This window comes from Neltuma alba, unplaced genomic scaffold (genome assembly GCF_004799145.2).
Source record: "Neltuma alba isolate B1F8T4 unplaced genomic scaffold, ASM479914v2 tig00011067_pilon, whole genome shotgun sequence".
NCBI classification, from domain to species: domain Eukaryota; kingdom Viridiplantae; phylum Streptophyta; class Magnoliopsida; order Fabales; family Fabaceae; genus Neltuma; species Neltuma alba.
The window spans coordinates 98736-120948 of record NW_021635810.1 but is presented as its reverse complement, the minus strand read 5'-3'; the positions used below and the strand labels follow the sequence as shown (position 1 = coordinate 120948).

The window sequence follows — 22213 nt, the reverse complement described above, 5'->3', positions numbered from 1 at the left end:
GAAATATCAACATCAAAAAATTAAGACTTTGAAAGTATTAAACTACGCAGGAAAAAAAATTCTATTTTTATATATTTACATTACTTATAAATTATAATTAACAATATTTGTTATGGTTTACTAATGTTAAAAAAGTTTCAAAAACTAAAATGTTAAATCTCCCATAAAATGAACAGTCTTGTAAGAAATATTAGATGAATTACAAATATTATTTATTGAGAGTCAAAACTTAAGATTATTTTATTATTAAATTTGATAAACTTCGCATCTTAAAATTGAGAAAAATGACACAAAAATAAATTACAATACATCAGGCCTCCAATAAATTTTGGCTAGGACCCCCAAAAATCTTGACATGACCCTAAGATGGATTAGTTGGTAGTAAAAGCATAAGAATTAACAGCGTCTATAAATGTTATCAAATATATAAATGTCTTTAAAATTCTTAAACACTAAGGACTCATTTATTTTTCTTATTTACTCATTTACTTTTCTTGTACATTGCATCATCATCATTCTTGCCATTTGAGATATTTCAATACGCTAGGACACAAAGAAGAACTTCAATAAAGTACTATACAAGAGGGAGGAAAAGAAAATCTCTATCAAGCTTGAATGTTGAAGTAAACCGTGTAAGTTTCATCTCTAAAGGAATATAATGGCCTCCAAAACAAAATTTCTCTTTGCTCCTTTAGCCACAAAATTGATGGGATCATACTGACTTAGTCATTCTATTATTAGAAAACTTGCAGCTTGGTTGAAGTTAGCATCAGGACCAGACTTGCATCCAAGCTTCACACTTGCACTAGAACCATTACTACACACAAAGCAACCTTTATTGTTTTTGGATTCTAAGGATATAGTTCCTTTTTTAGCATCAAATCTTGTCACCACATTGAACACACTAGAGACTCCACCATTGACAAGACCATTTTGTGCTCCTTGGTATATTAAAAGCTTTTTGAGAAATCATATGGTTCCAACATCACTGATTTACCGATAGAATCTCTCATTATTGAAAACTATGAGTTGGGTTCACTTGAAATAAGTCTAAAACATGCATAAGGTGCTGATCTTGTGCCTGGTGCAGGAGAGTTTTGCATGGTCAAAGATTGATTTGAGTTTGTTAAAGCAAAAGTTGTGCCTGAAATGACTTGGTAAAAGTCGCTAGTTGGTTGTTGTAAGTCATAGGGATTGTAGTAATCCAGTTAGCAGTAGATGCATTTGATCTAGTTTTAATATCCCAATCACTAGTAGTATGACCGATAAGAAGATAAGGACCATAAATAATTGCTTGAATAGAAGTATATTCTGATATGTCATCTGATCAATTGAATTCAATTTTAAAACACAATGTCAACAATAAAAACTTTTTTCTCCATATATGCAACGAAAGTGAAAAAGCACACATGGATTTCTACCTTTTATAGCCTCTGTTCTAATATTAAGAGGAAACTGAAGGGTGAGCCTATCAGCGGCACTCCATTTTTTTGTGATTGACAAAAAATTTCCTATATGTCCACAAAATAGAGTCGAAGTATTATGCACTCATAAAAACTTCTTATCCTCCAAATATACAAGAAATAATTGTGTTTTGTGGTCCCCCGGCTTAAATTGAACAATCCTTTTTTTTTTTTTTAGGCTCCTATGTTTTGCAAGATGAATAACATGTAATCATAAAAGAGCTTTATTTATATTAAAAAAAAAGTCTTTTACCATAGGGAAAAAATTACGTCATTGTGAATACTAAAGGTCAAACAAAATATTTCCCTAAAAAATGTTGCACATTTCGTTTTTGAGGATTCAACCACTTAATGAACAATGCAATAAGTACCGTAGCAGGAGAAAATGTGTAGTTGACTCTTAAGTAAGGATCCCATGAAGTAGGAGCCATAGTCTGATTAAGCATGAGACCCCTAGATCTCTAATTAAATGAGCTTGATATGTATTAGATTACATAAAATGTTAGGCTCCCTTCTTGTTCAAAATATATAGAATCCCCCAACTTTGAAAATGATTCAATACCTAAAGATGACACAGAAAGAAAAGATAGTAGAGATGCAGAGTTGTGAAATGATATATAGTAGTTTGATATAATTTGAGCTTATTTGATGGGCAAAATATTTGAATTACCAGTTCCATAACAACACCAAGAAGAGTCAAACTTAGTTCCCCAACCGTGATCAGATTTACCCTTTGAAACCCCAGGGCCTAGTAGTAGCATATAAATCATTACTCCAGGATCTGTGCCTCTTTGAATACTAAGTACACCATTTGTTAAGGCATGCTCATAATAATCTATATATGTCACCTACTTGGTCCATCTAAATTAGGGATGAGTATTCGATTTTTCAGTTCGGTTATCGATGATAATCGAATTAATCGAATAACCGAATAGAGCAAATTTTAAACACTGAACCAAAACCGATTAATTGACCTAAGCGAAACTGAATTAACCGAAATATATAAATATGAAAAGTGATTTTAAATTAAAAATAATAATAAAACGCAATTATAACTATTAATTAATAAATACTTCATCATTCAATATGATTTATTATAATAATATTTATTATAACTATATTTATTGAATATAAATATATTTAAAGAGTTCACATAAACCCACATATATATTTATTATGATAATATTTATTAAATATAAATATATAATATATTTATTTTGGTTTTTCAGTTATAACCAAAATTTTTTTTTCTACTAACCAATTGTTCAAAAAATAAAAATTGAATATGTAACCAAAAACTGAAATAGATGAACTAAGAAATTGAAATTGAATTTGGTTCAGTTCGGTTCTCGGTTACAGTTCAATTTTGCTCACCCCTAATTTAAATAGGTGTCTTAAAACCTACGAAATTATTAGCTCGAGTTATGTACATTATTAACTTAGATAATATAACATAAGCTAATTAAATTTTTTCTTTGGATATACTTCATTCCTCGAAGCTTTCAATATAATCTAAAGCTATTAAAAGTATAGATAGTTGGAGATACCTTCAACATGTTATATGTTTGTGCATGATTCTTCAGTTTCTACTATTTTAAGGATATTATCTACTATTCTCTTTAGATCACGCCTACAAATATACTTGAGTGAGTAATTCCTAAGCAATAGAACAATTGCTACAATAAATATATGTGTGTATTCAATGAATCATTTGAATGAAATTCGCATGACAAAAATAAGACAATTCAATTAATTATGCCATATTACCACCACTCTGTAACTGATGTCCCTCTAGTTGCATAGCTATGAGAAGAGTTAATCAGGTCCATAAAAAATGTTCCAATCTCCTACCATAGCATAAAGCATGAATAGGACTAGTTAGAAACTAATTAATGGATTCTAAATATTTGTTATCTTCAAGTTTGGCCATAAGGTTTTTCACACTGCTCTTTTTAAATTTAATGATATAATATAAACATGATAAAATATATAAATAAAAGCTTACCTTATAAAGTGGTTCACCAGTGACCTGATACCGCATTTGAGATCCAATAACAATTGGTATATGTGCATTAGCATGCAAGTCTAAAATATCATTAGCCTACATGAGATGAAAATGATAATTTTATAACTCTTGGGCATTGTAAGTAAAATTAATTTGGGTATTGGGTGTTTGGGTCCTAAAATAGACTAGCAATAGTATAATTACAACAACTTATGTTCATAAGTATAGTTTAAATCTGCATAAAACTAACTAAATCTATTAATCATTGATTCACAGCAAGCAACCCTAAAAAGCATGGCTTGTCAAAAAGTTGAACTAGCAATGGATGTCTTGGGTCTCTTTGTATAGGTTTACAAGACATGTACAATTTTAGATTTTAATGTAAGAGCAAGGATTGGGTATTACAAGTTATAGTTTTGAATTTTTGTAAGTTGTGGCACTTATATTTATATCTAGGGGTTTTCTTTAGTTGAGATTCATTAGGTTTAACCCACATACAATGCTTCACAAAAGAACTGGAGAACATCTTGTGGTGGGAAAATCAACCCATGGCATGGCCATACCCAGATGACCCAGTAAGTTATATCAACAAGTATATAAGTGAAAACCATAATACAAGAAACTTAATAAGGCTACTAGGCAAGTTATCCTACTGTTATGCTATATAAATTGTAAAGGATATCATTCATTCCTCTAATTTCCGCACTCAATAATTGGTAATGTCTATTTATTGTGTACTTCTTAATCACATTCTACACATAATTGTGAAAGTACTCAACTATCCAAGTTACCATTTTTAGAGCTTGAGGGTCTCCGGATAAAGTATGTTGATCTAACAAGCCAACCATGATTTGTCAAAATTGACCCGTTTGGTTCAATCCCACAAAATATTCACCTAATCACATGTAGTTATATCATCAAAAACAAGCTCACAATTAATCTACCTTATGAATGGTGTAATAGGGTGTTAGTGGCAGTTTCATTTAAGAGGGGGGTGAATTGGGTGATATATAAAAGTTTGACTTAATAAAATCAATAAATGAATATAACAACTAAGATAAGTAAAGAAGGATTTCACCAAGGATGAACAGATGAGCAATGACGCAGGAGATTATACTGGTTTGGTCTCAACCACTTGATCTACGTCCAATCCTCAAAACACCTCTGAGTTTTGTACTAACTCTCCAAGATTCAATGGGCTCTTGGTGCCTCAGTATAGTAATTGAGTCTCTCTCAATCACTCTCCCTTACTACCCATAAAGGTTACAACCTCCAAGAGTCCACACTCTTGAGTAATTCACAAATTTGAGTAAAAGAAATTTCAGAATCTCTCATAGAGTATATATTCTAAACACTTAAGTTCAGTATAGAAAATAGAGTATTGAATGCAACAGGAAATTTCAACAGATGGTAGCTCGTGAATTCAATACTTCATTCAATGCTCTTCATGCTTTTATAGTTAGAAGTTTTTAGTTATCCATTAGACTGAAGAGCTTTTAGCTGTTGGAAGATCGCTTGCGTGTGTTCGGCAGTTACAACAGTTGTTCGTAATAAATGCTTCTACACAGTAGGTTTAAGCCTATAATTTATCTGTTGTGCTTTGTAATCTATAGAAATCTTTGATCGATGTCTTGATCGATAACCCTTTGATCGATCACATTATTGATTAATTACAAAGAGCTAGATTTAACAGATGTATGCATTTATCGAGTTCATTATAGATCATACAATGATAGAACAAGTGATCGATAAATGGTGAAATATAAACAAGGTGATCTTTGTAAGTGAAGTACTTTTGAATTCTGTGCATGTGTTTATTTCTTCCAAATTTGTATGCCTTTGTGTCTTTAAAAAGAAAAATAATATGACCAAAGAAGGCTGAGAAAAGCATAAAGATAAAATGAAAATAATGCTTTATGAAAAATCATCGTGAAGAGCTGTTTGAGTGATGAATTGATGCATTGATCGAACAGTTAATCGATAATCGTTTGATCAAACATCTCATTGATAATTCTGAGTTATTGTGAAAATATCTTTTAAACATAATGATCTGACACTTGATCGATGAATGTTTGATCGAACAAGTTATCAAAAAATAGTTCAGAAAAACTTAAACAGTTATACACAAAGATAAGTTGATGATTGATTAATAGATAATCGATTAAGTGATCGATTAATGATTGTAAAAAACTTGATTTATAAAATAATAGAAGAAAGCTTTGATCAAACAATTTATTGATAAAACAATATCAATAAAGTGTTCGATAATTTATAAACTATTTAAGACAGTGAGTAAGACAAGAAACCTTACTAATTATCTAAGTCATTATCGATTATCTCTTGATCAATCAGGTGATCGATAAACCTTCTGTTATAGGTGATGAAGATAAGCCTTTTTCCTGACAACTTATCGATAAACCAATAATCGATTATCTCCTGAAACATCTTATATTCAGCAGTTATACTAAAGATCGATTAGTTGATCCATCAACCCATTTTCTAACAAGTTATTGAGCAGAGTAAATTATCTATTACGTGATCGATTAATCATAATAGTAAATGAACACAAAAATCTTTGACAATTATTAGGAACATGTTTGATTAACTAGTGATCGAACATTTGATCGATTAATCTAACAGATATTTAGATATGCTTAGAAACTTAATTTGGTATCATCAAAATACTTAAATCCAACATTCTCCCCTTTTTGATGATGACAAAACATAGAAAAATATTTAACACTTGAGGAATAAGAATGTAAGCAATTTGATCAGAATAATTTGTAGAATAGCTAGTAAATTTAGAATATGATAATTCTAAAGCTATAAACTAATAGTATACTGGGAAATTTGCAGAGACTAATAAACTGAAATTCATGTAAATTGAAATTAATGTAAATAATACACCAGAATCCGATAACATCAGAATACAGGATTTGAAAACGAAACAACAAAATTAAAAACAGAAATACACAAATCTAGTCTAAATCAGAATTCTTCTTCCCCTTTTTGTCAGCATCAAGGGAAGAAGTGGAAGGAGAGAAAAAGGAAGGTAAGGTAAAGGGGATAGGAAGAGGAGGAAGCTGTGAAAAAGAAGAGAGAGCTTGAGAGATAGGAGGTAGTGGTTGAGGCTAAGGTGGAGGCACTGGAATAATGGCAAGTGAGGTAGAAGATGTGGAGACAGTGGTGAGTGGTGTGGGTTCTGAGGGTGCAAGTTCAGTGTGTGGAGGTGAGGGTGGATGAGAGAATAGGTTCTCATAAGAGAATGAGGTGATAGGACCAGAGAAGCTAGCAGAGAGGGAGGCAACCATCTTCTTTAGTTCATGAAACTCCTTGTCTACCATATCAAATCTCTAAGAAACTTCTCTCTCTAACACTGCCATAGCTTGTCGATAAAGGTCCAGGATAGTGTGCAATCCCTCAAATTTCCTATCAGACACCTCTCTATACTCCTTAGCAGTGGCATACACCCCTCTCTCAAACTCTTACAGCTCAGTATGGAATATTTCTCGGATGGTATTACATAAAATGAATGGCCAGAGGTTTAAGAGGGCTTTGTAGAGGATTAAGCTTCATCTTGACCTCTTGATGCACTAGCTACTAGCTGTTTCCTTTTCCCTTTGGTTGCCAGTTTCTGTGATGGTCAAAGGGTATTGGAATCTGCATTTTGTTCAACTGATTGATTCTAAAGATGAGAATTTTTTTTTTGACTTCCTCAGGCTCCAAGTATGTAACGTTACGCACCTAGAGGAAGTATGAGGCCAGTTGAGGATAGGGAATGGGGGTGGACTTAGACTTGTGGAGGGTGAAATTATATATTTTACTGTAAATTAAAGCCCCAATATTAATCTTCTCTCCACTGATAATTCTTGCCAGTAAGATGTAATCATCTTGATTCAGATTAGAGAAGCTCCCAAACTTGTTTACTATGCTCCTGGAGTATATAACAATCACATATTTGCTTTGGAGGGAAACTCAATTATCCAAGATAAGCATCACTCTGCATCAGAATCTTATAAACCTTTATATCATTCATGTCAGGTCCTTTGACATGTTCTTGAGTTCCCAAGAGCTTATTTATCTTTGCAAGGTAAGAGTAATGGTTCTGCCTTTAAGTTTAGTGGTCAGAAAATTCTTTACCAAATTATCCTATTCATCATATTCTTTTATTGATTCCATGTTGTAGTAAAATCTCCTAACAACTTCAGGGCAGTAATCTTCTCTAATGCTTAGCCAGTTTGAGTAGTATCCTAAAGGGTTAGTTAAGTTCAAATTTGTATGCCTTCGTATCTTTAAAAAGAAAAATAATATGATCAAAGAAGGCTAAGAAAAGTTTAAAGATAAAATGAAAATATGCTTTATGAAAAATCACCGTGAAAAGCTGTTTGAGTGATGAATTGATGCATTGATCGAACAGATGATCGATAATCGTTTGATCAAACATCTCATTGATAATTTTGAGTTACTGTGAAAATATCTTTTAAACATAATGATTTGACACTTGATTGATAAAGGTTTGATCGAACAAGTTATCGAAAAAATAGTTCAAAAAGACTTAGACAATTATGCACAAAGATAAGTTGATGATTGTTTAAATGATCAATTAATAAACAATCGATTAAGTGATCGATTAATGATTGTAAGAAGCTTGATTTATAAAATAACAGAATAAAGCTTTGATTGAACAAGTTATTGATAAAACAATGATCGATAAGGTGTTCGATAATTTATAAACTATTTAAGATAGTGAGTAAGACAAGGAACCTTACCAATTATTTGAGTCACTATCAATTACCTCTTGATCGATCAAGTGATCGATAAACCTTTGTTATAGGTGTGAAACTTAAGCCTTTTTCCTGAAAACTTATCGATCAACCAATAATCGATTAAGTAATTGATTATTTCCTGAACCATCTTATATTCAATAGTTATACTAAAGATCGGTTAGTTGATCGATCAACCCATTTTTCTAACAAGTTATTGAACAGAGTAAATTATTTATCACATGATTGATTGATCATAACAGTAAATGAACACAAAAATCTTTGACAATTATCTGGCACATGTTTGATTAACTAGTGATCGAACATTTAATCGATTAATATAACAGATATTCAGATATACTTAGAAACTTAATTTGTTATCATCAAAACACTTAAATCCAACATAAGGAGCCCGCATGAATTAAAGTGCTTCAAGCGATCAAAAAATTCAAATGGAAATGCAGAAAGATATCCTGTCCCAAGTTTCTGTTGACAGGCTGAAAGACCAGCAACAAGAGCTGACATTTTCTCCTTCAAAGTATCATTATGTGTGCTAGCCCACATATGAGCCGATGCACTCAATTAGTGCCCTTCACAATGTAGGAAATCAATCAATTATATATTGATTATGTAAAGTAACTACAAATGCTAAAACTTGTGGCTTTTTGCTGGATGGTGTAACATTAAAAGCTTGACAAAGTGAGACATAATTGGTTTGTGATACATCCTCCAAGTCATTCTATTGCATTGGATTTTGGTAAGAAATATATAGATAAATTTGACATCACATTTTGACACAAAATCTTGATATTTTTTCGTGGTCTTTTTCACTCATATATCTCTCCTTCAACCGAATAGAATCCAATTATAGCTCACATTTAGATGACCCATAAAGTTCAAATGTGGTCAGAGACATTGTATTATGAAGACATGAACTAGAAATAACAAAATAGATAGTCAAGATGATGAATGAAATTAATAACCTTATCAACAAAATGGCCTTGAAGGTCCAAATTGGGGCTTTCCCAACCTTCATAAGGCTTGCCAGGAGTGGGCAAACCAGCCATTTTCTTGAAGTTCCAGAGTACACTGTCAACATCTAATAGTAACATATACTCCAAATTTGTAAGTTGTGTCTGAGCATGGATTGAGCCCGGAAGCAATCTCACATCATGCAGCGAAACCTCTCTAAGAAGACCTTGAGGCGAGTTCAACATACACTTATTCTTAATATTTCTGTACATCGTTGCCTAATCCTGTTGTTCTTTTTCTTCATTCACTAACTTTCTGGGCAGCAAAGTTTGCCGGAAAGAGTCATCCGTTGGTGTGAGATGATATCGGGACATAACCTCTTGTTTCCTGTTAAGAACTGGGCACGTAAGGTATGAGATTGGGTAATAGTGTTGGTGCATTCTTTAAGACCAGTGACAGCAAAAGAGCTCAACACCAGAATAAGAATAGCATACAGCAAAAGTGAATGGAAGAACAAATGGGCCTAAAAACAACATACACATTTCATCACACTGATCAGTGGCTCATTTTTTTTCTTCTTTTTGTTTGAGGTAGAAATGAACAGTCATGAGTGCTCCATAAAAAATAGATAAGGCTGCTGAAATGAAAATTTTGAAGAAAGTAATGAATAACAAAGCAAGAGAGGAATTACCTGAAGAAGGCGCAGGCCTGTTCAAAGTTTTAACGGTTGGATACATATGATCCTGCATTAAAATTAACCTTCTTAATACCAATATCAAATATGTTTTTGTTCAAGAAAAAAGAGAGAAATAAAGAGAGAAAAAATGCACCTAATAGAAATGCAAGATGAAATTGAAGAGAAGGGGAGAGGAGAGATAGAAGTGAAGAGAGACGAAAGTCAGAATGGGGTATATACAATGGGGAAAAAAGAAAATGGAGGGAGAGGATAATGAAACAAAACAGAAAAAGCATAATTTTTAAACATAACAGAAAGGTCGAAGTAATGAACACGAGATGAATGCCAGCGCCTCTCCCTTTCCTGGTCACTGCTGACTCTTCCCCAGCGAAAGAAACGGTTTTAAACAACTGAGATTGATCAAAACTTGGCCATTATTCGTTTTGTGTTAACATGATTGGTTTGTCTTTATGTTTCTGTTTTATGTATGCCATTCTTTATATGCTATTCCTTTTTCACATTATATAATTAGCTGTGTTATAAAAAGTTGTTAACGTGATACGATATGAGAGTCTATTATATTAACGACTGTAAAATTCAAAAAGTGCATTAACACACACACACACATATACATAGAGGGAGAGGGAGAGGGAGAGGCAGAGCGGGGAGGCTTCTGAGGTATAAGGTTGTAAGCCCAAGTGAAAGAAAAATTAAGATTGAAATACTATTCAACAGACTAAAAAATGCTAAGCCTAGATAATTTGGTTAATAAAAAAAATAATGGAGGAAATAGATTGAAGTTTAAACAATATTGTGATAATTCTAATCAAGTAGCATAAACTATTTATTGCCATTGATGAATCTAAACATGTTCGACTAAACAAAAATTAGTATTGTCAAGACATTCAAAACAACGACAACTCTTTTTTCCTTTTTCCTTTAGAACCTGAAAGGATAGCTCTTATAACACACGCACACGCCCACGCCCACGCCCGCACGCCCCCCCGCGCGCGCGCGCGCACATACTTACTTCACCCTCTCATTTTTAGGCCTCTATACATATAGATATAGGTATATATTTTGATCCAAAATTATTAGAAAGCAGATTTAATTGAGATGACTTTCCTAGATTTCTTTTTCTATTTGCATGAACAAAATCGAGTTAAAACTATAGAAATTAAAAAAACTAATCTTCAAAGGCTAAATCATCGTTCACTATTATCCTTCCGAGCAACACCCACAATGGCTTTTTTTTTTTTTTTTAACCCACAAAATCCCGCCGCCGCATCAGCAGATCAAGAGGGCAAAAGTGTACATGTATCATCCAAGTTCACACTATAATACTGCAAGAAATAATGAAAAGCTAATCAGGAGTATTTACACAACTGATACAAGGGATATGACTCTCAGTTATCGCCTATCGACAAAATTAGAAACACTAACAACATGACATGGGGGGTTTATCTGCAGGCTGCTAAGAGTTACTCTTTACTCGAGGCCATCGGAGAATTTACGTCCTTAATGTCTATTTCCTTCACACTGGCACTTAAGGAGGATGAGTCGCATTTCCCTGACTTATCACCCTCAACATCAGCATCGTCTTCATCGCCTTCATCCAGAAAAGAACCCTTCCGTCGCAGATCTCTCAGTTTCAGAAATTCATCATAGTGGGCTCGTCTGTGCTCTTTAAAACTCTTGCTTCTATCTGTTCCAGAATCTAGTAATATATTCACAGCAGAGGAAGATCAGGATCGAATTGAGATTACAACTGATTTATCAATAATCATATCAACCAAAATCATTAAACAAGTGCATAAATATATATAAACAACAAAATCATCAGATGCTACTAGGAGCTCATTCATGACACTTTTATAGTCAAAGTCTGAGAGAAGGGGGCGGTAAGAGTCACTTTTCGGGGGTCTATAAGTCGTCCCTTTTGGTTCACTAGGAGAAGGCAGGAAGAATTCCAAGTCAGGCTGAGGCAGTGGAATGGAGAGAACCAATCCTCTCGAACGATTGGCAAATCTGCTGTTTTAGGTTTTATAGCTTCTGTCCTATTGAGGTTGTAGTGTCATTGAGTGAGGTTGTTAACTTTTGTGTTAGAATCTGGAGTGTGTTCTGTTTCCCTTCCCTTATAGTGCCATTGTAGCTGTAGTAGAGTGGACTTGTTTATGTACCAGTGCAGTGCATTTCTCCTGAATTCGTGTCCTTTACATTGGAAGTATTTGATAACAGTATCATATAATTATCAAATGATTTGGCTCATCTAAATCAAAACTTAATTATCAGCATCTGATGATTGGTAAGCACATGCAGATAAAAACAGAAAGAATCACACTGGAAAGAAAGGCGATTATATTAAAAAGAACAAATGCAGATAGCATAGGACATAAAAGGAAACCTTCATCCACCATCATTTCATCTGCCTCATCCTCAGACGATGCCCAGCCACCAGATCGTTTGGCGCTCTTGCTGCTCGAAGAGGCTACATCATTCAAAGCAGTGCGTATTGCTTCCGCATCAACTGGTTGTCTTTGGCTATCACTGCATTTATCAAAACTTCCTCGTACAGGGGACAGAGAACCTTAAAAATAGAGCATTCAGATAAATGTTAACTGCACATGGAGAGGCTCTACAAATAGAGCTAAATGACAGGCCTGGTATCAAAAATATATACTCATCTGAGACCGAAAGAACAAAAGGCACATATTTATCCAATTTATATGAAGAGTTGAAACGGATGCACTAATGCACCTAAAAAGCAACTTTGAGGAACCTAAACTAGAATTTATAGTTATGCGGTGAGATTGTACTCACAAGTAACAATAACAATGAGCCTTCTTGCATTAAATACAATGTTGATTTATCTCTTCCTTTTCCCTCACAGAAATAAAGGTAGGGCTACATTTTTACATAATTTGACCTGCGCAGTATAATGTAAAAAAAGAATGCCCCTTAAATGATCATATGTACATACTATCATCATCAATCATTGGGTGATATGGAGTCTTAGGTTCAGTGATTTTCTGTCTCACAGGTTTGTTTGCCTCAATTTCTCCAATATTATCCTCGTCCCATCTTACACGTCCCCTCTGCCTGTAATGAGATACCAAATGCATCACTCATTAAATTAAGAAGGAAAAATTATATATATATGGAATCAATTAACAGTTTTTGTTTTCTGTCTCCTTTTTGGTTGTTTGTGATGAGATTAGTATAACAGTGTTAGCCCATGGCTAGGAAGCTATAACAGAGCCAGCCAGTCTGGACAACAGGGCCGTGAAGCATGATGGAATGTCAAAACCCAGTTGCAAAGCATGGGACTTGATGAGAGTATGAGATTCTAACTTGGCTTTTACAGAAACTTTGACTCTCTAACCATACTTCGATTTGGCTCAAGACCAGTGGGATTTCACGTTACATGGTGTCTTGGAAATGCACGTTAAAGCCACGCCCTAGACCTATTTCATTTTTCACTCAAACTACAAAGTCATTTAAGAGTTCTCCCGTTAATGTTCAGTTGGTCAACCCTTTACAGGAGAACCCTGGCTAAATGACTTCAGTAACAAGATGAAAGGCAGAAAGAAATTTAAAGAACAATTCCAACAAAATGGAAATAAGGACTGGTTTAGGCCATGGTGCATGGAAACACTTCAAAACCATATCAATAATCAATTTATCCCAAAAGTTAAGCTCCAAGAAGAAGGCCTGGGAATTGATATTATATTTGGGACAATCTAGTTTGAAAGCCCATTTAAGCTTCAGGAGTTACAACATAGGCCACCAAAGGAAATGACTCTCCAGGTAATATTATTATCTGATTATCATTATATATAAATCAATTACCTTAGGGTTTGTTTGGTTCAACAAAGGGGAGAGGAGGGAAAAAAATTATATATGGACAACTATAGCCTTATTTAAATTGTTATTCATATTGTATGTTACTGTTTAATACATATAATTATGGATGTATAAAATTATATATGATCACAATACAATTTTAATAATATATAATTATCAATTATACCTTTTTTATTCCACTCAAACTTAACTGATGATAATCGCTTTATTAATGTTATCAATATCCAGCACTCCATCAAAACTGATGAGCCACTTTCAAGTCAGGAATAACCAAAACCAGATAAATAAGAGCCTCCAAAACGCATGCTTCTCCAAGCAAAGGAACGCGTATGGCAAGCAAAAATTTATCAGCTTTTGGCTTCCACTCAATTGTTCTTCTCTGTGACAAAATCTGATCCACTTTTGGACAACTATGATCACTGACAACACCCAAACTAGCATTTCCAGAACCAAATTTGGATTCAATCGAATTCCCAGTCTTAATGGGAGACAGCAAAACCTGTTGAAGCTCTTTATTCAAAGAAATCCGCACAAATAAAACAGATTTAAGACTCTTTCATTTATTCATGTAGCGGATCAAACTTTAGAGAAGGGAAATTGGTGGGAAAGAGGGTGTGGGCATCAGTGGTGAAGTGTAGGAGAATAATGGAACACAGCGGTGGCAGAAGAGGGTGGAGAAGGAGGCTTCCTCACATTCTGTCCAACTAATTTGTGGTGGTCATCTTCTTCGTCCAAACTGAGGTGAGCAAGAGAACTGAGGACAATACAAAAGTGAGCGAGACAAGAGGCGAGCAGGCACGCCTGGTTTAGCAAGATTAATTTGGGGTATTAAAATAAAATAAGGGTATATCAGCACTGACGTAAAAACTTTCCCTCCTCTCCTATAATTTTTTCGCACCCAAAACAAGGGGAGGGGAGCAACATACCTCCCCTCCCCTCCAAATCCCTCATATGAAACACTGGTTAATGCAGTCAACTTTACATTTTATAGAAAGTTTTTATTATCAAAAGATGCAAGGACGGTCTTACTTCATTTTGCTATATAGATGGCCTCTTCCAACACCAAAAGCATGCAAAGCAGTTCTATTGTAGCTTGATCAACTGCAAAAAGAAAAGATAACAGACTTATGTGGTGGATTCTTGAACTTCGAAAGCACTAATTAAGACAGAGGGGGGGGGGGAGCAATCAAAGGCAACAGGAAACAACATCACAGGTGAATTAGAACAAACACAAATAAAGCAAGAAATGAATGAAGTGACAAACAATGAAGAAGCAGTGGGTAAAAGCAAAAGGAACAAAAGTTTAAAAAATGTATCCAAAAAGAATACAAATGATGGCGTCATCTAACATAGACAGTTGCTTCACAACAGAGCTATGAGGTATCCTACCGCATTAATAATTCACACATAAACGTCATAAATAAGAACAAGGTAAAATGGTAAAATGTTAATGACTTCAAGCTAAGAAAAGCAAGGACTTGGGAGGTGGGGGCACGGGAGCTAAACTTCCAGGGTTTATCTGTATACAACTAATATTACAGCAAGGTAACGCTGTAAGATAACCTCCAACTGGACAAAGAAAACAGATTTTCCCATAGTATCCATGATATTTTCGTATTCAGGCCGAAGAAGTCCTTTTCATAACTAAACATTTCTATACAATGTTTTAATGTTCTCAATTGCTCTCAACGAGAAAGTAACCCCCCCGGGGGGGTGCCCAACACAAAAAAAAAAAAAAAAAAAAAGTATTAACCATAGTCGTCAAAAGCATACAATTATTCACTATTGAAATTTTAACATTTTTAATGAGTAACAAAGACAAACACATCAAAACGAATCAACAACTGAATCAGAAGTCCTGAGCTGGCTGCAAATTGTGAGACTGGAGTTGATATGGCAGAGCGGTTGATTTTATGAATCAGAAATTAGAAAACAATAAATGGCATACAATGTTGCATTTTTGTTAGATATTGTCAGTCTCATATGAGGCATGCTAAGATGTCATTTGTGACTATGTCAAGAATTATCTGGTTATAAATTTCTAACTAATGAGTTCATCTTTCATTTATATTAAGTAGTGTTCTTAAGTCATGGGTAAGATTTACTACGTTGAGTATTTTCTACATATTATAACCACAAACCTATGTCATATTTTCCATCTCAGCTACTTTTCACTTCCTGAATCTTAGAATCCCACACATTTTATGATTCAGGAATAAAAATACATTTTTCAATTTGAAAATTGTAATGCAACAGCTTTACAAATGCACAAAGGAAGCTGAAAATTGAAGCATATGCTTTTGAGCAAATTCAGAAAAAATTTTCCTTTGAAGACAGTCACCCCGTCATTTAAAATCATTAGTTAGCATAAGTATTTTTGGCTTTCTTCACGTACCCTCCTAATTGCTCTTAGCCAAAGGGCCCAGAAAGGTATATCACCTACCCTCTCACATTGCTGAACATTATAATAATGATGAGAGAAATGATCAATTTTTTTTTCATACACAAATTACCTCTTCCTCAAAATTTTTGCTTTTGTCTTTCCTAGAATTGGAACTCTATGAAGGGGGGAAAAGCTAATTCAAAATGTGCAGAAATCCATAAAAATCCCCAATAATCACTTACCATATGGAATTATTTGCTCCCAACAATTGAAGAGAGCATTTGACATACAATATGCATAAAACAGTACCAATCATACGCTCCTCTCCCAATACAATCTGAAGCTCAATATCATCATTGATTTAAGGATAAAATACAGTTACCCCTGAACTACGGATAAATTACAAAATTTGCTTATGAACTTCCAAACTCAAAAACTCATCCTCTAAACTTTGAAGTGTAACAAAACACCCCACGAACACCATACGTCAAACATTACTTCAGGGGTTTTTTATTGCATTATAAAGTTCATAATGGTGTGCTTTAACATTTGATACATTTTAAATTTCATGCATTGATTTTTGTAATTAGACCATAGTTCCGGCGTAAAATATCATATCCCATGATTTATTACATTTCAGTATCTCATTGGCCAAACTTGTGAGATTCATAAGTATTTGTTTTGAGTTTTTTTCCCCCGATGATTTATATCATGTGTCTAAAGCTGTCAAATTAACAGATTACACCAAATGCATAAAAAAAAAAAAAACATTTCATTCCGGCAATGAGAATTAAAAACAATTTCATTTTAGGTATATACGAATATAATGAACCGCCAACTAATATATAGTTTGAAACGTCCATCAGGGTCTCGTAAGCAAATGAAAGTGTTTATTAAACAAACGAAAAATGTAGATCCAAGGAGATAGAACCATCAAAGACGATTTAGAAAATTCACAATCAAATTTACAGCACCCAAATCTACACCAATCGCCTTCCCTTAAAAGAGAAATACTAAACATTTCATCGAGCAACAAACGAAGCAAAGATTATAAGGACGGAAAGGAAAACGATGCGAGACGATGAAACAGGGTCGCACCTAAGGAATGCCGCGCTAAGCCGAAAATCGATGGCCTCGCCAAGCGCACCGTACTTTCCAGGTTCTTCAAATTCCTCCCCTCTTCTTAGACTTCTTTTTTATTCTTTTTTTTTTTTTGTGATAACTGTTTTTTTAATTCTATTCCAGTGGCTAAAATATTTCCCGACTCTGGACACCGCCTTTATTTATTTATTACCTCCTCCTGAAAAAGCTAATTGAAGGGGTGATCTGATTTTAAATATTAGTACCAGATTTTAACCTACTTTGTTTATTATCTTTTTTTTTTGTGGATATTTATATTGATGGTAAGGAATAATTCCAATCATGTAATATATATTACTGAACAAAATAGTTTAGTAATATCAACATATATTTGTAGTAAATAATTTATTAACTAATTTGTTTAATATTTTAAAATTAATTATCTAATTTTTTATTAAAAATAAAATGTAATATTTATTAATATTATTTTTTGCCACGTGCTTTTTTAAGTTTACAAAAAAAAATTTGACCTTTTTTAAGTTTACAAGTGTTGAAAGGTTAAGTGTGGGCTTCTATTTTGACCCCAAAAAAAGTGCGGTCTTCTGTAAAGTAAATAGTAAAATCAAATCAAGCGATTTCAATCAAAATTGGGACGTTTTTAATAAAATGGGTTTGGTTTAATTTGAATAGAGTTAAATTGAAAATTTTTATTCAGTCCAAAAAAAATTGAAAATTTTTATTAATAATTTATAACATTTTCCTTTTAGCCTTCACTCATTCTAAAAAAGATATGGTTTGGAGTGATTGCTATTAGACTCTATTTGAATTTTAAAGATTAAATGAAAGAGGATTGCATGCAATGCATATGGAAAAAAGGTGATTTAAATGTTGAGCTGGGTGTATATAGTACTACCTCATATTCTCAATATAAAAGTTAATTTGATATTTAATTTAATCTTAAATATAAGACCCCAATTTATTTTTTTCATATTTATTCATTTTTCTTAAAGTAGTCCTTGTAATAATTACACATCTTAAAAGTATTATTAGATAGTAATTCTAATTAATACATATGATTAGTAAGGGTATTTTAAAGAAAATAATACCTATGTATTACAAATAATAAATTTAACTAATTTTTTAATCCATTCAAATTAGTTAACGAACTCTCGTATAAATGATTGGAGTTAGTATAATGCTTCTTAACTTAAATAGATACATTGGAATTATACAATTAAAAAATATGAATGGGGATTACAAAATGTAAGAATATGCAAAATAAAAATACATTATTTGCCTTTACCTCCCTCATAGTCTTTCTCTTTTTTCCCTTTGATAAAAAATAAAATATATTAATTAAAAGACAAATAAAAGTTTACATAATAGCATGTGAACATAAATAATTAAAAAAATGGGGGTGAGAAAAAAAACCCAAAAAATCTAGTTTAGAGAAGTCCTTTGACAAAAGTACCTCCTCGAGCCACATGACATCATCATCTTGTTTAGAGTAAGAACTTTCTATCCACACCACACAGTCGTCTACTTCCTCTCCCTCGTCCACCCTCCTTCAGCCTTCCTGAAGTAGAAGCTCCGTGATGCATAGTGCTGTTTCCATATTCGTCTTGAATCCATCGACTCAGATCTCCACTACTGTCTAGAGCCTCATCGCAACGAGATTCCTCACTCAACGTCCACAGCAAACTTGAATCATGATTTGTTGTTTTTGTTTGGTTTTCCTTTTTTTGGATAAAAATTCTCTTCTTCTTTTTCTTTTCAAATCTAAATTTTGAAGGAAGTGAAGTCAACATCATTCTGGTCTTTAATATAAGAACCTGTTTGACTTTTATTTTGATCCTAAATATAAGACCCCAATCCACTTTGTCTCTTATATTTACTCAATTTTTTTCAAGATAGTCTTTCTAATAATAGTAGTTCTAGTCAATACACTTGATTAACAAGGATATTTTAGGAAATACAACACCTATTTAGGACAAATAACTAACTCAACTTACTTCTTTAATCTCCTCAAATTAGTCAACTGGCTCTTATAATTAGGACTAGAGGTAGTACTACTCCTCCGATCCTTAATATAAAACTCCATTAACTTATTTGAGTAAATTAATGATATTAGTTAAATTAGTTATTAGTCAATGTGATATGTTTTTTTTAAAAAAAAAACTTTAAACACCTTTCTCAATTCTCTACTTAATTGTTAAAAGAATATTAATAGGATTAATTTGAAAAAAATTGATAAACACATAAAATAAGTTTTGTATATAAGACCAACATTAACTTTTTACTTAGATATTATATTAAGGATTAAAGGAGTATATTTGTTTAGGGAAAAAAGAACCAGAAAAGGGTAGAAGGCGATAAGAAAAAAGAAAAGAATAAAAGGTTAATAGGAAAAATGATATAAAAAGAAGTTTGAAAATATTAAAAGACAAAAAGGTAAGTTAAGAGTTGCAATTACAAAAGTACAAAAATGTCAGCTAGGATTTAGTCACTTCGGAATGCAAAATTACACCCTCTGGGGACTAATTTTCCAAGAATTGATAGTTGGAGGGACTAATTCTTATGGAAGTTAAATAGAAAACAAATCAAAAATCATGAAAATAAAAGATTTTATTGACTAATTTTTCTTTCTCTAAATTGAAAAACAGGGGAAAAAAGAAAGAGGAAGTAGTATGAAGTCAAGCTCGCCCTCATATAAATCGAAAGAAAAGAATAAAAGGTTTAATAATTTTATCTTAGGCTTCTTATGAACAAGGTTTAACAAGTGGCGTTCCCTTCAATAAGGGGAAGAAGGACTTGTATTCTCCATAACAACTCCATCTGCCATTCTTTTTTGTTTTTTTGTTTTGACCAGCAGACTCCATCTGCCATTCGATGGTAGAAGAATGTTTTGTTGCTAACATATCATCGTTGGGGGGTTGGTCAAGTGGTAAGCGGCTTGGTACCGCTTAAGTGAAGTCTCAAGTTCTAGCCTCAGCATATGCAGAAAGACTCACCCACCACAGCCAGGTGCGCAGCGCGAGTCGAATCTAGATGTAATCAGAACAAAGTTTCGGTGAACTGGATAGGCAACCACAAAAAAAAAAAACATATCATCGTGTGAACCAATAAGAGTTGGATCTAGCGAAAGGAGTTAGTCTCTCACAACGTGGTGAACTAAAGTTCGAATCCTAACTAGGAGAAGTATCCACATTTAGTGCCCAACAGTGCCTCAAATAGGATTCCCTCCAATAGGAGGATACCTATACTTTAGCAAAAAAAACAAACCATATCATCGTGTGCCATCTTTTTTCATTTGAGGTTCAACACAGGTTAAAAAAACCTTAGCAGTATTATACTACCTCCAATCTTTAATACTATCTCCAGTCCTTAATATAGGAACTAGTTGACTAATTTAAGTAAATTAAGAAAACTAATTAAGTTAGTTATTTGTAATAAATATGTATTGTCTTTTCTAATATATCCTTATTAATCAAGTGTATTGGTTAGAATAATCAGTATTACAAGGATTACCTTAAAAAAATAAATAAATATGAGAAACAAAGTGGATTAGGATCTTATATTTAGAATCAAAATAAAAATCAAACGAATTTTTATATTAAAGACCGGAGACAGTATAAGATTTAGTTTGCAATTCAAATTGAACTGCAAACTACAATAGTACCATAAATAACTAAATCAGCAATCAAAATGTTGTCCCTATAAGTGAAGTTTTGAAAAGCACATTCTAGTCTTTAGCAACTAGCAAGTCAAGACATGGCTTCTTCAACAATGTCTGGTATGTATGACCTTCTCTGGTTTCTCTTACCATCAAATTGTACGCTTTACACGATCAATAGACACCTTCACATTCCTTAATCCTTTGCTATGTTTGCCAAGCTTTAAAGATACTTGTTTGGATATTATCAGAGATCTCATTCTCCTTTGAGTTTAACAAAATCCTGCATCTAGATTACTGAAAATCCCAGCAAATTAAGTACAATAGGGGATCCCTCTGGTCCGATTTTTGCCAACTTCTTTCCTCGCAGTCCATTATTTAACCACTCCATTCCTTTACATCTATCAAAGGCTACCCACAACTATGCTCCACCCCTAGGTGGGGAGACTTGATATCTTACCTAACCTAGCCATCTTTTCTTTCATTCTTTTTTTCTTTTGCACAGTTCCACTGTAGCGTTTGTATTCCAAAATATCAACAAATAAACAGGTAAGTAAATTTAACAGTAAAATTTCCATCTAAGGATGGTTTCCAAATAAATATATCCTTCTGACTCATCTCTTTCAGAGGTAGAGTATGAGTAATAGTGTTAGCCACGTGGTTAGGAAGCCAAATCCCTGAGCTTGAGTCTGTTCCGTTCATCTGTGGGCAAGATATACTCCGCCACCTTCTCTTTCACACCAATCCAAAAATGTGTCCTCTTTTGCTATTCTCCTACCCAATCCTTATATTTTTTCCATACAGCAATAATACTACTCCAGGTGACTGAATGAGGCATTCTGTTTTTTCCCCAGTTCAGTATATTACTACTACATTTGTATTTAGATTTCAAAAACCCACTACGTCTTGCTCGGGTCATCAGCTTCCAGCACAGTTTCATCACAAACGCGCTGACATCTTTCATTCTTTTTCTTCTTCCACTTACGCAAGTTGGGTTACGAGAATATCCATATAAAACAGACACTCAATCCTTCTTGGGGTAATGGGAAGTATGTTGAAACCATCAGTGACCTATTTATTTAAGGTTTAAATAACAGTCTGAAATGATTAGAAAAATAAAGATGGAGGAGTAATCTTCAAGAACAAGAGTAGCATCAGCTGCTCACTAGGACATTTTATAAAAGGAATAAAATAATATTTTGAACAAAAACTATATATTCTTCCAGTCTTAAATATAAAACCTTTTTTTGTAGTATATACTATAAAAAGAGTCTTATATTTAGAACCGGAGGAGTACCATACAGAGTTCATAACCAACATCAGCAAGACCTACA

At 33.3% G+C, this 22213-nt stretch overlaps 1 protein-coding gene and 1 pseudogene across 1 annotated transcript; both read right to left on the bottom strand.

The window, feature by feature from the left end:
• Positions 1-726: 726 nt before the first annotated feature.
• LOC114761038 (uncharacterized) lies at positions 727-9811 on the bottom strand (annotated as a pseudogene).
• A 1264-nt stretch (positions 9812-11075) lies between these two features.
• LOC114761045 (protein phosphatase inhibitor 2) lies at positions 11076-17322 on the bottom strand. Its single transcript, XM_028950352.1, has 5 exons — positions 17225-17322; positions 14773-14844; positions 12860-12978; positions 12284-12466; positions 11076-11596 (listed from the first exon to the last, which is right to left on the bottom strand). Exons 2-5 carry the CDS (start codon positions 14775-14777, stop codon positions 11361-11363), a joined length of 543 nt encoding a protein of 180 aa, XP_028806185.1. The 5' UTR covers positions 14778-14844; positions 17225-17322; the 3' UTR covers positions 11076-11360.
• Between the last annotated feature and the right edge of the window lie 4891 nt (positions 17323-22213).